At 28.3% G+C, this 13955-nt stretch overlaps 1 protein-coding gene across 1 annotated transcript in view; it reads left to right on the top strand.

The window, feature by feature from the left end:
• Window positions 1-1606, top strand: part of LOC120267350 — a 4593-nt gene extending 2987 nt beyond the window's left edge. The window contains exons 2-6 of the mRNA XM_039275002.1: window positions 308-431; window positions 516-597; window positions 680-812; window positions 895-1046; window positions 1123-1606. Coding sequence (XP_039130936.1) covers window positions 308-431; window positions 516-597; window positions 680-812; window positions 895-1046; window positions 1123-1606 — 975 coding nt within the window. The remainder of the gene's footprint in view (window positions 1-307; window positions 432-515; window positions 598-679; window positions 813-894; window positions 1047-1122) is intronic.
• Window positions 1607-13955: the final 12349 nt, after the last annotated feature.

The following is a 13955-nucleotide window of genomic DNA, read 5'->3' as shown; positions in this document are numbered from 1 at the left end:
TAGTCATAATTAAAATTACAATTCTAATATCTTATCAATATTGTCCTATATATATATATATATATATATAATGATGCTTTTACTAACAAAATAAAATATATGCAAAAAAAATACAGACGCAATTGGTACTTTGATCTCTATTAGACCAGTTACTGCTATTCAATTAACAAAGTTTGCAAAAATAGTTCATAAGAGAGATATTTTCATCAAAGAGCCAAGGTAAGAAACAATAAGACATATTTAATTATAATTTATACATCTAACATATATGTAATCACCTAATTTTTTGACAATCTTTCAAAAACAGGGTGATGAACTTAGAATAACTATATGGGAATCATGTTTTCCTCAACTCAATGATCATGATTTGTTACAAATGCAATCAAGACCTATACTTATCATTGCTGGCACTGTTGTTCGAACATACCAAGGTGAGTACAAAATGTTTAATAAACAATTTTTGCTATATGTAAATAGACAGTCAACAACTACTAACATTTCAAATTATTTAATAGGAACCGTATATTTGGCTTCTACATCAGCAACCCAAATCTATGTGAATTTAGATTTACCGGAGACAAAAGCTATCAAAGAACAGTAAGACTAACACTTAACAATTTGGAAAACAAACTCAATTTGATTTCTAAACTCACAAATTATCATTTGTGAAATAAAACAGGGGAGGACTTGAAAATCAACAAGTACAGTTGTTGTCTATACAGAATCAAGAAGCCACTTTACAACAAAAAATCTCATACGCTGAGTATGCAACAATTGATCAATTATTGAAATTTGACCCAACAATGATTGGTGTAAGTACAAACAATTATATTTTAAGGTTTTTAATGCTAAAGTATGATAATTACTAATTTTATTAAAAAAAAAATTGTATAGGTAACTATGTTTAAATGTGATGTATGGGTTGAGAAAATTGACATATCTAATGGTTGGTTTTACAACTCTTGCAATGTTTGCAACAAACGACTTGCCGAGTCAGGATATAATTATTCTTGCTATAAGCACGGACCTAATACTCCCAGGGTGGTGTAAGTATAATCAATAATTGTATATTAAATCTAATTTATTTAGCATAATTATAATAATTATTTGTTTATGTTACAGGATGAGATTACCGATGATTGTGAGAGATGAAACTGGAGAAATGGAAATAACCGCCTTTGATAAACATGCAGAATCAATGACGAACATAAAGCTTGATTTGTTATTGACAACAAAAAATATCTCAAAAACAAAAGTGCCTATAGAAATTCATAGTATCATTAATAAGAAATTTAGTTTAACTGTTGGTCTCTCACAACAAACAATTAAAGATGATGTGCTTACCTACATAATTTACGATGCAAAGCATATTATTTTACATGGAGAAAGTTCGAAGGGGAAAAAACCTGTACAATTAGCAATAGAAGGACCAACTGAGCAATCCACATCAAAAATTGATGAAATGAGTGACAAACATAAAGTAAGTGAACTACTAGAATCGTCATCAAAGATTGAAGGTCCTTCAGATCTAAGCATGGAAGCCCCAACAACAAAGAAACAAAGAAACACACCTAAGCAAGAGAAGAAAAATCACAAAAATGGATAACATGCATAAACACTTGCTTATGAGAAAAACGATGAGACGAATCAACATTTTCAGATCCATGTAAAAAAAGATAACTACTTTTCCTACAAGCCAGAAAATCAGGTAATATCTATTACAATATTACTATAAAAAAAACTTTGAGAAACTCAAAATAATGACTGATATTATTTTATCCTTCAATTAGATGAAGGTAAAAGAATTATATTATACTATGTTTGTCTATATGACTGTGATGCATATTTTTAGTAATCTCAACAACTTCAACAATGGAGATAAAACTTTAAAGTGTGTTTTTTTTTTGTTTAAAATATTTGAGCATGACATAATAAAGCTTTGCAAATGATCTCTTTGCTTAATATGATGCATGTTTGTTGTCTGAGCTGAACAACATGGAAATTCTTTCATTCCATGCTCTTTTGCTAATTTATGACAAATCAACAATGTATATATTGAGTTTGTTCTAGACTTTACTCATTGGACCTATTTGTCTATTAGTTTCTTAGTATGTAGTTTGGAAATTGTATGAACTATATACTAAAGTTTAATAGAAATATATAGAGAATGAAACCTTAAAAAAAGAAGAGATAGAGTGTTAGAGAGAAAGAGAGACAGAGAAGGAAAAAAGATATAATAATGATGACAGATAGAGCAGAGAGCACAATTAAGACAACATGGAATGATTATTTCACCATTGTTGATTAACAATGCTCTCTCTCTTCTGTCATCTCCTCCATCTTCATCATTTCTTCATCAAACTATCACGGTTTATATACATGCATTTTTCAAATCAAAAGCATATATATATATATATATATATATATACATCCCCAAAATCTCAAGTGTGCTACCAATCCCACCGCTTGAATAATGTTCCCCTTCTGCTTCATATGTAGCTGTGTCTAGTTGTCTCTAACTTTTGTAACATAATTGACAAGAGATTTTTGCTTAGATTTTGTTTTCCCTTGCTACCAAATAATTAAGCCACAATTTACATATTAATGTCCTAAGTTGTGGATATGGGCCGGCTTGCATGAGAGTATAATTAAGGGACAATTGTTGATCCTTCTCTGCTAGAATTGTACATTTATGTGAAATTCATTTGAACTTTACAACCTGTAAAGTAGATTTTGTGTGATTTATCTTTGACTTTTCACACCCTTATACTGGGGAAAAATTAAAAAAAAACATAAGATTTCTTTAAGACAAGTAATATAGAAATCTTTTATGTAGAATTATATTTAGAAATGTATAGCATATTAAAGCATAAACAATAATTGATAAAAGAAAAAAATATTACATTAATGGTTATTAAGAAATCTGCAATATATCTCTCTCACTCTGTTGTTTCTCTATTCATGCGGATCAGTGTACCTTGCAAATAAAATAAAACCAAACCATAACGATTATCCGTTCAATCACGACAGTCTATTTTACGCTTTCATGATAAGCCTGTTGAAGTGTCCAACACTTATTTCTCTACTCCTGTGGATCAGTGTACCAGCAATTCGAGAGGGCTTTATCAGTGAAATTAATTTTTCTAACCCTACCCCTCAATAACGGTGCCGCCTCTACCCCTATTCTCTCAAATGTGCCACTGATCCCGCTGCTTGAATAATGTTCCCCTTTTGCTTCATATGTAGCTGTGTCTAGCTATCACTAGCTTTGTGACATAATTGACAAGAGATTTTTGCTTGGATTTTGTTTTTCTTTGCTACCGACAAAATCCAAATCATCATTTACATATTATGATAACATATTAATATCCTAGGTTTTTGGATATGGGCCGAGATTAAGCCACAATTATTGACCCTTATCTGCTAGAATCGTACATTTATGTGAAATTCATTAAACTTTACAACCTGTAAAGTAGATTTTGTGTGATTTATCTTTGACTTTTCACACCCTTATACAGGGGGAAAAATTAAAAAGAAAATATAAGATTTTTGTAAGACAAGTAATATAGAAATCTTTAATATCCTAGGTTTTTTTTTTTGTATATGGGTTGAGATCAAGCCACAATTGTTGACCCTTATATGCTAGAATCGTACATTTATGTGAAATTCATTAAACTTTACAACCTGTAAAGTAGATTTTGTGTGATTTATCTTTGACTTTTCACACCCTTATACAGGGGGAAAAAATTAAAAAAAAACATAAGATTTCTGTAAGACAAGTAATATAGAAATCTTCTATGTAGCATTATATTTAGAAATGTATAACATATTAAAGCATAAATAATAATTGATAAAAGAAAAAGTGTTTTCATTAACAGTTATTAAGAAATCTCCAATATATTTTTCTCACTTTGTCTGTTCCTAGCTATGTCTAGCTGTCTCTAGCAGTATAAAATAATTGATAAAAGATCTTTGCTTAGATACATAAATATATATATATATATATATACATATATATATATATATATGAGGATTCGTAATCGAAGTACGACCATCGATTTCAAACCTAAGGACATCCACCGTAGCTGTTGAATGGCAACCTAACAACACCTAGATTACTCTAGAAAACCCTAATTCAATTGTTTTTCCAAACTATATAGCTGTTTCTAGCAGTATGAAATAATTGACAAGAGATCTTTGCTTAGATACATATATATATATATATATATATATATATATATATATATATATGAGGATTCGTAATCTAAGTACGACCATCGATTCCAAATTTAAGGACATCCACAGTAGTTATTGTATAGCAACCTAACAACACCTACATTACTCTAGAAAACCCTAATTCAATTGTTTTTCCAAACTATATATATATACATATATGATTGCTTAAAACTATATATAGAGAGATAAGATTCAAAACAATCTTGCAACAATTAACATTGTATATCTATGGACATACCTGACTTACAATGCATTAACCTACCCCATCACCCAAGAAGAAGACCTAGAGGATCAATGGGCTACTTCAGAGTACGAAGGAGACCATCGGGACATTATGCAGCAGAGATTATAAACCCTCATACTAGAAAGAGACATTGGTTAGGTACATTTGATACAACAGAGTAAGCAGAATTGGCTTATGACATGACATCAATTACCTTTAGTGGTATCGATAGAGCTCAAACTAATTTTTCCTATGAGTTTCCTACTATGCCTTCTCCACCTCCTCCACTACCACCTCCGCCACCTCCTCCACTATCACCTCCGCCACCTCCTCCACTTCCACCTCCGGTACCTCCTCCTTCCGAGGAGAAGGAATATTATTCTGAGTATGACTTTGAGATTAATAATCATGACGATGATTGGATCAGTATTACCACCATTTTACAGAGTTTTTGCCAATCAAATGCATTTTCTTCATCTTTTATACTATAACAAATATGATATTCATGACTTGCAATGTTGTATTGCAGAATAAAAATTATGTTCTTAAGAATAATAAGATAATTGAGACAAGTTTTGTTATGAATAAAATAGGCTTTTAATTTATATTTTTTTGTTAGAAGATGAATATAGATTAATCATTAAGACCTTTGTGAAAGTGATCAAAGACTTAGATATATATATATATATATATATATATGTATGTGTGTGTGTGTGTGTGTGTGTGTGTGTGTGTGTGTGTGTGTGTGTGTTAGCACAACTTGCATTAATTCTCAAATAGATTATTAATTATCATATTTTTTTCATATATACTCAATGAATATATGTAATTTAATCAATTAAGAAATTCAAATAGGAAAAATATAAGCACAATAATGTAACAATTAATGATTGTATACTATAATGTCTATTATAAAAAATATAAAGGGCATTTCTACCAAAAAAACATATTCATCAACCATATGATAGTAGTATAATATATTACTTTTTACACAGATGGATTCATCTATTATGTTTTTCGCCTTTGTTGATTCCAGGTAGTAATTTATCTAGCACCTATCATTTGCTATTGCATATTCTCATCTCTGCTTCAAGAACATTAGCTTAGCATATACACATCTATATATTGATTTTTCCTTTGTTATATTAATAGAAACTTCAACAAATTTCTACTTCAAGAATATATTACATATAACATTCATTAAAAAAAAAAAAGGTACATCTATTATACAAGATTACAAATACAAAAAACGATAACATAAAAAAAAACTAAACAATATAAATATATTTTTTTGTTAGAATATGAATATAGATTAATCATTAAGACCTTTGTGAAAGTGATCAAAGACTTAGATATAATACGTGTGTGTGTGTGTGTGTGTAAGCACAAGTTGCATTAATTCTCAAATGGGTTATTAACTATCATATCCTTTCATAAATACTCAATAAATATATGTAATTTAATCAATAAAGAAATTCAGATAGGAAAAATATAAGCACAATAATGTAACAATTAATGATTGTATACTATAATGTCTATTAAAAAAAAAATATAAAATGCATTTATACCTAGTGGCGGAGCCAGAAACTATAAAGTAGGGGGGCGAATTTTTTTTTTATAAATTCAATTAATAAATTTTTTTATATTTTTTTAAAATTTTATTTATAAGTTAATTTATAGTTTAAATTATAAAAATTAGTTGTTAAATAATAAATTTTTTAAAAAATTCTACTTAAAAATATAATTTTATATATTATATAAATTAATTTGTGAAAATCAAAAACTCAAACATAGATTTTAATATATATATATATATATATATATATATATATATATATATATATATATATATAGATAAAGTAATAGATCAAAGAATAAATTTTTGTAAATATATTTTTAAAAAATTATTTTGTTTTAGATAATAAGGATTAATTTGTATAAAATTTGATTTTTTTTAAAATAAAAATAAAACTCGAGAGAGAGAAACAGATATCTGGATAAAGAAATAGATTAAAGAATAAATTTTTGTAAATATATTGTTAAAAAATTATTATATTTTAGATAATAAGGATTAATTTGTATAAATTTGATTTTTTAAAATAAAAATAAAGCTCGAGAGAGAGAGAGAGAGAGAGAGAGAGAGAGAGAGAGAGAGAGAGAAGGGAGAGGGGGCAGAAGTTCGCTGAGAAGAGGGGGGCGGCCACCCCTCTTCCTCCGTCCCTGAGTAAAAGGGAGAGAGGGGGGAAGAGGGGTCCGCCGTCGACAGGTTGGGCGGCCGCCCCCCCTCTCCCTCCGCCCCTGTAATTATACCATAAAAACATATTCATCAACCATATGATAGTAGTATAATATATTATATTTTACATAGATGAATTCATCTATTATGTTTTTCCCCTCTGTTGATTCTAGATAAGGATTTATCCAGCACCCATCATTTGCTATTGCATATTCCCATCGCTGCATGAAGAATATTAGCTTAACATATGCACATCTATATATTGATATTTTCCTTTGTTATATTAATAGAAACTTAAGGATTTATCCAGCACCTATCATTTGCTATTGCATATTCCCATCTCTTATTTAAGAACATTAGCTTAGCATATACACATCTATATATTGATTTTTTCCTTTGTTATATTAATAGAAACTTCAACAAATTTCTACTTCAAGAATATATTACATATAACATTCATTAAAAAAAATTACATCTATAATACCAGATTACAAATACAAAAAACTATAATAGAAAAGGAACTAAACAATATAAATATTACATAAGTTCCGAAAGCAAATTAAATTCATATTTCCATCTACAAGCTGAACTGCAAAACTCTCTCACTAATCCATTTTAACCTAACCATCCATTGCAAATAATATCATTGACATTCCGACCACAAAACTCTTTACCACACTCCCATACCTCTTTTTCCATCCATTTGCCTTCTACACTCCATACTATCTCTCTAAGAAACTCTGCTATAACATATCGACAACTATTTATTATAGAATTACTTGATCTTTTGCTATCTATTGCTTCTGAAACATTACCTATTTTTCCATAAGAAACTAAATTCAATATTGTTATACCAAGACATTCGTGTTATATGATCTTCATACAAAATAATCCTCGCTTGCATATCCTGCAGGGAAAAATAACCTTTACAAAGTCGCATTATGTAAATATTTTATGCCTCGAATCCATTTTTCAGCTTTTATAACTTCTACACTGCAAAACCAATTTTAAAAAAATTAGTCCCTAATATTAATACTATAATTTATCTAACATTAATAAATATTGTAATAATAAATTTTACCATGCCAAGTTTCAAACAAGCTTCTAGATTTCCACTTGATGCACAATTCCGAAGAAAAAAAAATATTCTTCCATGCTAAGATACCATAAATTATCTATCCGCATCATCTGTCCAACTCTATGGCTTTTGGATGCTTGATAAAAACCCTTGCAACTAGGAAAAAAATTACGTTATTATTTATACAAATAATTTTTATATCTATATTTTAATGAATAAAATTACCAGCGACGCAAAAGTTTAAGATCATGAAGGGAATTAGAAGATGTTGAAACTATACATCTGAAAATCTCTTCAACCATATCTTGAGGAAGTTTTCCCAAAATATCACTAAGATAATGATCTGTCATGTTAAGCCAAACAAAAACATAATGATCACATAATCATAACAAATAAAAAATAAGCAAAGAAAATACATATAACAAAAGATGAAAACCTATATGATGAAAAGAAAGCTTATTGCAACGAAATTATTACTGCTCAATCTTTCTTATGGTATTAGAAATAATAATGATGATGATGATAATGATAGTGATGATGATGAGTCTTACTGTACTGCTAGAGATGGTGTTGATGATACTTAATCTTGCTACGCTGGAAGCCACAACACTACAGGCAAAAGAAAATTGCAAAGCCGGTGTCAAACTTGATAGAAGAAGAAGCCTTATGAAGTAGTGTTACCCTGAAATACGTTGCTTTCCATTAAGACCTCATCTACTCTCCCCCAATTCCTCCAATAAAGGACAATGATGAAATAACAAAGAAGATGAAATAGAGAAAGTAGTGTGTTAGGGTTAAGAACATGATTATTGTTGGGAGTGAAGGATAGCTAGAATTGGGAAAAAAAAATTTATCCTATAAAAGATGGACAAATGTCCATCCCTAAAACAAGTTTAGAAGTCTCTCAATATATCATAATAATGATGAAATGGTCAAAGAGAACAACTAAGTCCTATGCCTTACCCTTTGTTTTCCCATGTTAGTGTTATGATGATAACTCTAAAATCACCTCCTTGGTCATCATACAATCTACGAGAGAATATACTATGCTCCATTACCAATGTCTTAGAGCATATTTCTTTATTAAGTCTATATATTTCTTTTTTTCCTGACATTTTGAAATATATATGCATATTAATATATATATTGCATGATGTAGATATACATAGATATGTGCATGTGATATGCATCTCTCTCTACATCTATATGTAATATACATGGATAGATGCATGCATATATATATGCATGTAGGTATACATAGATTTATATGCACTGCATGTTGTAGGTATATATATATATATATATATATATATATATGCATATACATACGTACATAAAGTATACATCTCCTTTTCCATGCATACATGCATGCATGTCTATTGATTCTCATGCACATGCAAATACTACCTCAATTTCATATATATATATATATATACATTAAATGCATGAATTTTTTTAAGATATATGTTTCTGGGAAGAATATATGTTTTGGAAATATATGATAAGCATTTGTTACTAAAGCACTCACTCCCTTTCTCTCATCTCTCTCTCTCTCTATATAACCAATTTAAAAAGGAAGAAATAAATAAATATAATTAGATCACCTTAAAACCCACCTACCACATTGTAAAAATCTCTATCTTACCGCTTCACATGCTACTTCATTGTTTTCTAACAAATTACTACCCATGTTTTAAAATAATAACTTTAACAGAACATATGAAAAATTCATTATTTGATTTATTAACATTTAACACATTACTTAAATAATATGTATATTATCATAATCTTTTACTACTTATACTCACTCCTTCTTTATATGTCTATCTATCTATCAAACTATCTACTTATCTATCTATCTATATATATTTGTAATCTAAACTTTTTTTAAAAAAATATAACTATCTCTTTCTTTTATATTGGTTGTTCTAAAAATTATCAATTTGTTATACACATCGTAATATGTATAGTTAAAAAACTCATAAATTGCCAAAAAAAATGTTGAAAATATTTATTATGACATATATAAATATTTAATAAATTATGTTATAAATATAATATATGATTATTATATATATATCACACTACTACAAACTTCTGATTTAATAGCATTTATTATTTTCTAAAAATACACTCTCATTTCCATTTATATAAAGTCATCTTAATAAAATCTAAATTACTTAATTCATTGAAATAAATAACAAAAAAAGCTACAAATACACACACACACACACACACACACACACACACACACACACACACACACACACACATATATATATATATATTATAAAATTAGACAAACAACCAATTTATTAAATAAAGAAAGTACAACGTAAGCTAATAATTAAAAAAAACACTCAAAAGATAAAACCCTAAAACAATAAAAAAGACCAAATAAAAAATATTACAATCACAAAAAAACAATACGCTTACCATAAACATCCACACAAAAGCAAAAGAAAAACAAATAAACAAAAAAAAAACATTAACTAAATTCACATCTTGATAGGAAATGCCATCAAAAGAAGGAAGTGCATACGGTGCTTGATAGAGACATCTGAGAAGCATTGATCCAAGTTATTATCTGCATAAATCCAAGCAATGACAATATAAATAATTTTATTAATACTTCACAAAAAAAAAAACACACCCTGAAAAAAATAAGAAATACAAAAAGGATTATACCATTGTTACTTTAACACTTAAACCATATGTATAACAAGTTTGAATATCTTTGTATGAACTATATACTAAAGTTTGAATAGAAATATATATATAAGCTAAAACCATAGAGGGTTAGACATAGAGTGAGAGAGAGAGAGAGAGAGAGTCTCTCTCTCTCTCTCTCTCTCTCTCTCTCTAACACTCTATGGTCATCTTCATTATCTCTTCATCGTACCATCACTATACATGCTCTCTCTATGCATTATACCAACCTTACAAAATATATCAAAACAAAAAGCATAATATTTTATATAATAAATAATTAGTTAGGTTTAGATGCGTGAAACTTTCAAACAATCTATCAAGGAGGGAAAATATAAAACAATAAAATATATAATCAACTTATAGTAATATATAACCATACATTATATAAATTATGTTAATTATAATTATGATATAGGAAAAATATAACAAACCACTCAGAGCCAAGTAGCACCTGCTTCTTTCAACATAGGAATAAGCTTGCTAATGACATGAATAGCTATAAGTTGATCCAAACCCCCAATCAATTTTCCCCTAATAAATATCATTGGAAACAACGGTGCAGCCAAAGTCTTATCATCTCCTCTGAGAGTCCTTCCAAGGTTACGCATGAATGTCATCCTCACTACAAACTCTTCACTAACTTCATGCATTGTTGGATAAGCTTTCAATTTTTTCAACAATCTCTGAGCAGCATAGTTCATGTGACAACCTCTTCTACCTACAATCACCACCATACTTCCCTCGACAATTGGTATCAAACCTTCCTCTTTGATTGCTACCATCAGTAATTGCTCCATCACAGCCTCACTCTCAAAGAGTCTCAAATGTAACATAGCCTGTTCTTCCCACCATATTCATTATATAATATAATATTAGATCTTTTTAGATATAGAATAAATTATTTATATATCATAAATATACACTGACATTACCTATGTGTTATTTGTATTTATTCCCTTCACCCATAAAACTACTGAAAATACATAAAAGACTAATCTTAACAAAATCTTACATATGTAAAGACAACTAACAAATTAAATCCTCCAAAATATTTTTTAGATAATAATAAAAAAATATACAGAAATGTACAAATACTTATTATATCATGAAAAATTTTAAAAATAATATATCATATATAATAATAATAATAATATCAATAATAACAATCACATAACAATTATTCAGAAAAACACAATTCAGATTATTTCACTATCATAATATTATCTCACTCATATATTCTACCTCTGTCATCCACATTTTTTTAAATGTTTTGTAATTAAAAAGAAAACATCCTATAAAAAATAAAAATTAAACTAAGAAAATCTAAACTTGAATCCTAATTCCTCTCGAAAGAATTAATGCCACATTTAAAGAAAATATCCTATCAACAGATACGAATCAAGCTAAGCGATTCTAGCTACACCTAAGGCTAAAACTATATAATATATATTATATTATAATAATAATATTATCTCAGTCAGACATTGTACTGATTTCGTCCACATTTAAACAAAAAGATATGATTGAAACTTTTTTTAATAGAAAAAACAGATCCTGTCAAAAGATACAAATCAAACTAGCAAAAGTTAACCCTATATAGCCTAGGAAAGCAACTCGCTAAAGAAAAAAAGAGTAATGGATAGGTTTTAATTTATTCTCAATAAAGTTAAACTGTATTCTCCACATATAATGGATGATATCCATTCAAATTGTCAGTGTTTCAACCCAACCAAAGAAAAACTGAAAAGAAAAATGGAGGAAGAAAAGAAAAGCAATGCTTCCAAGTTCAAATAAATATGTGTTTTTTGAGGTAGTAGTGCAGGAAAGAAAAAATTTACCAAGATGCTGCAATAAAATCTTGGTAAAGAACTAGTTTGGTTTCTATCTATATAGTTATTGTCATTTATCTTACAATTCTCCTCCTTCCTTTTTCCCTTCTCAATTTTTCTTCTTAAAACTTAAGTAAATTCTTAAACACTGATGAAATATTTTACTAAATGTTACCATTGTCAGGTATTGAAGAACATTGATTTGGTATATGGAGGAGTAAGTATTGGATTAATGGGTTTGATTTCTCAGACTGTATTTGATGGTGGTAGAAATGTTATAGGGTATGGATTTTTTTCCCCAAACATTTTCCAAACAAAAATACCTTCATTTATTTAATGAAAATTTGCTAAAGTTATTAACGAAATCTTTTATTAGTGTATTTAGTGTCATTCCAAAAGCTCTAATGGGTAGAGAGGTATGACAATAAATTGTTTCATTTTTCTCCCATTCTTTCTGATGTGTATATTTTTTTCCTACCCTTTAATGAAAAAACATATCCATGCATTTGTCCATACATATGAAAACATATTCTATAATACTATATTTGTATGTAATTTTTTATTTTTCCATTTCCTCATGTGGATCACTGAAAATACGTATAAATTAGCTACTATGAAATTTGTATTATATATCCATTTGCAAATCTTACTAATAGTTAACATATCCTTTATTGCTTTGCCAGGTTAGTATATAAATTGCATTTATTATCACTTAATATCACATATAATGAAAACTCATTTTCTTTTATTTTTGTATATCGAATATATATTAATGCTTGCAATTCAAACTTTCAATGATAAATATAATGAAAAAAATATACTTTCCTCATGTGGATCACTGAAAATACGTATAAATTAGCTACTATGAAATTTGTATTATATATCCATTTGCAAATCTTACTAATAGTTAACATAGAACACTGATCTACTTGAAAAAAAAAATAACATTTTCAAAATGCTTTAATTTTGTTACTACTCTTTTATCACTCATTATACTTAAAATTCACATATTCTCTAATTGATTATTATATCTACTTTCTTCCAATAGACAACTGTAAATGTAAAAAAATAAAATATTACTCATTTAAGTATATTGTTTTTAATATTCAGGAGGTTATGAAACTCTTGAAGAGCTTTTTGAAGTAATTAGCTGGGCACAATTATGCATACATAACAAACCCGTAATTTGATCTCAATGCTCTATATACATACATGAAAGTATAAAAAAAATAATACATAACTTATGCTTTGTTCCAGATTGGTTTGTTAAATGTTGACGGATATTATAACTTGCTACTTTCATTTATTGACAAAGTTCTTGAAGAAGGGTTCATCAACCTAGCTGCACGGCAGATCATCATCTCTTCTTCAAATGCAAAAGAATTAATTGAAAAACTCGAAGTAATAATTATAAAATTTTGAATACTATGTACATGTTCCTTTTCAATCATTATTATTGATTATTTTAAATTGTGATTACATGAATATTCCTCACATTCATCTCCCAAAATCCCATCTTTAGGCACTCTGATTGATCTCAACCTTCTTGCTGCCATGGATGACAACGTTGAACACTCCACTGTCTCTGATACACATCCATAATACAACCATGCGTGGGATGAAGTTATTTCATTTTTTTTT

Source organism: Dioscorea cayenensis, chromosome 8 (genome assembly GCF_009730915.1).
Source record: "Dioscorea cayenensis subsp. rotundata cultivar TDr96_F1 chromosome 8, TDr96_F1_v2_PseudoChromosome.rev07_lg8_w22 25.fasta, whole genome shotgun sequence".
Classification (NCBI taxonomy): domain Eukaryota; kingdom Viridiplantae; phylum Streptophyta; class Magnoliopsida; order Dioscoreales; family Dioscoreaceae; genus Dioscorea; species Dioscorea cayenensis.
Note: the sequence above shows the minus strand (reverse complement) of the source record. Positions and strands in the feature narration are given on the sequence as shown.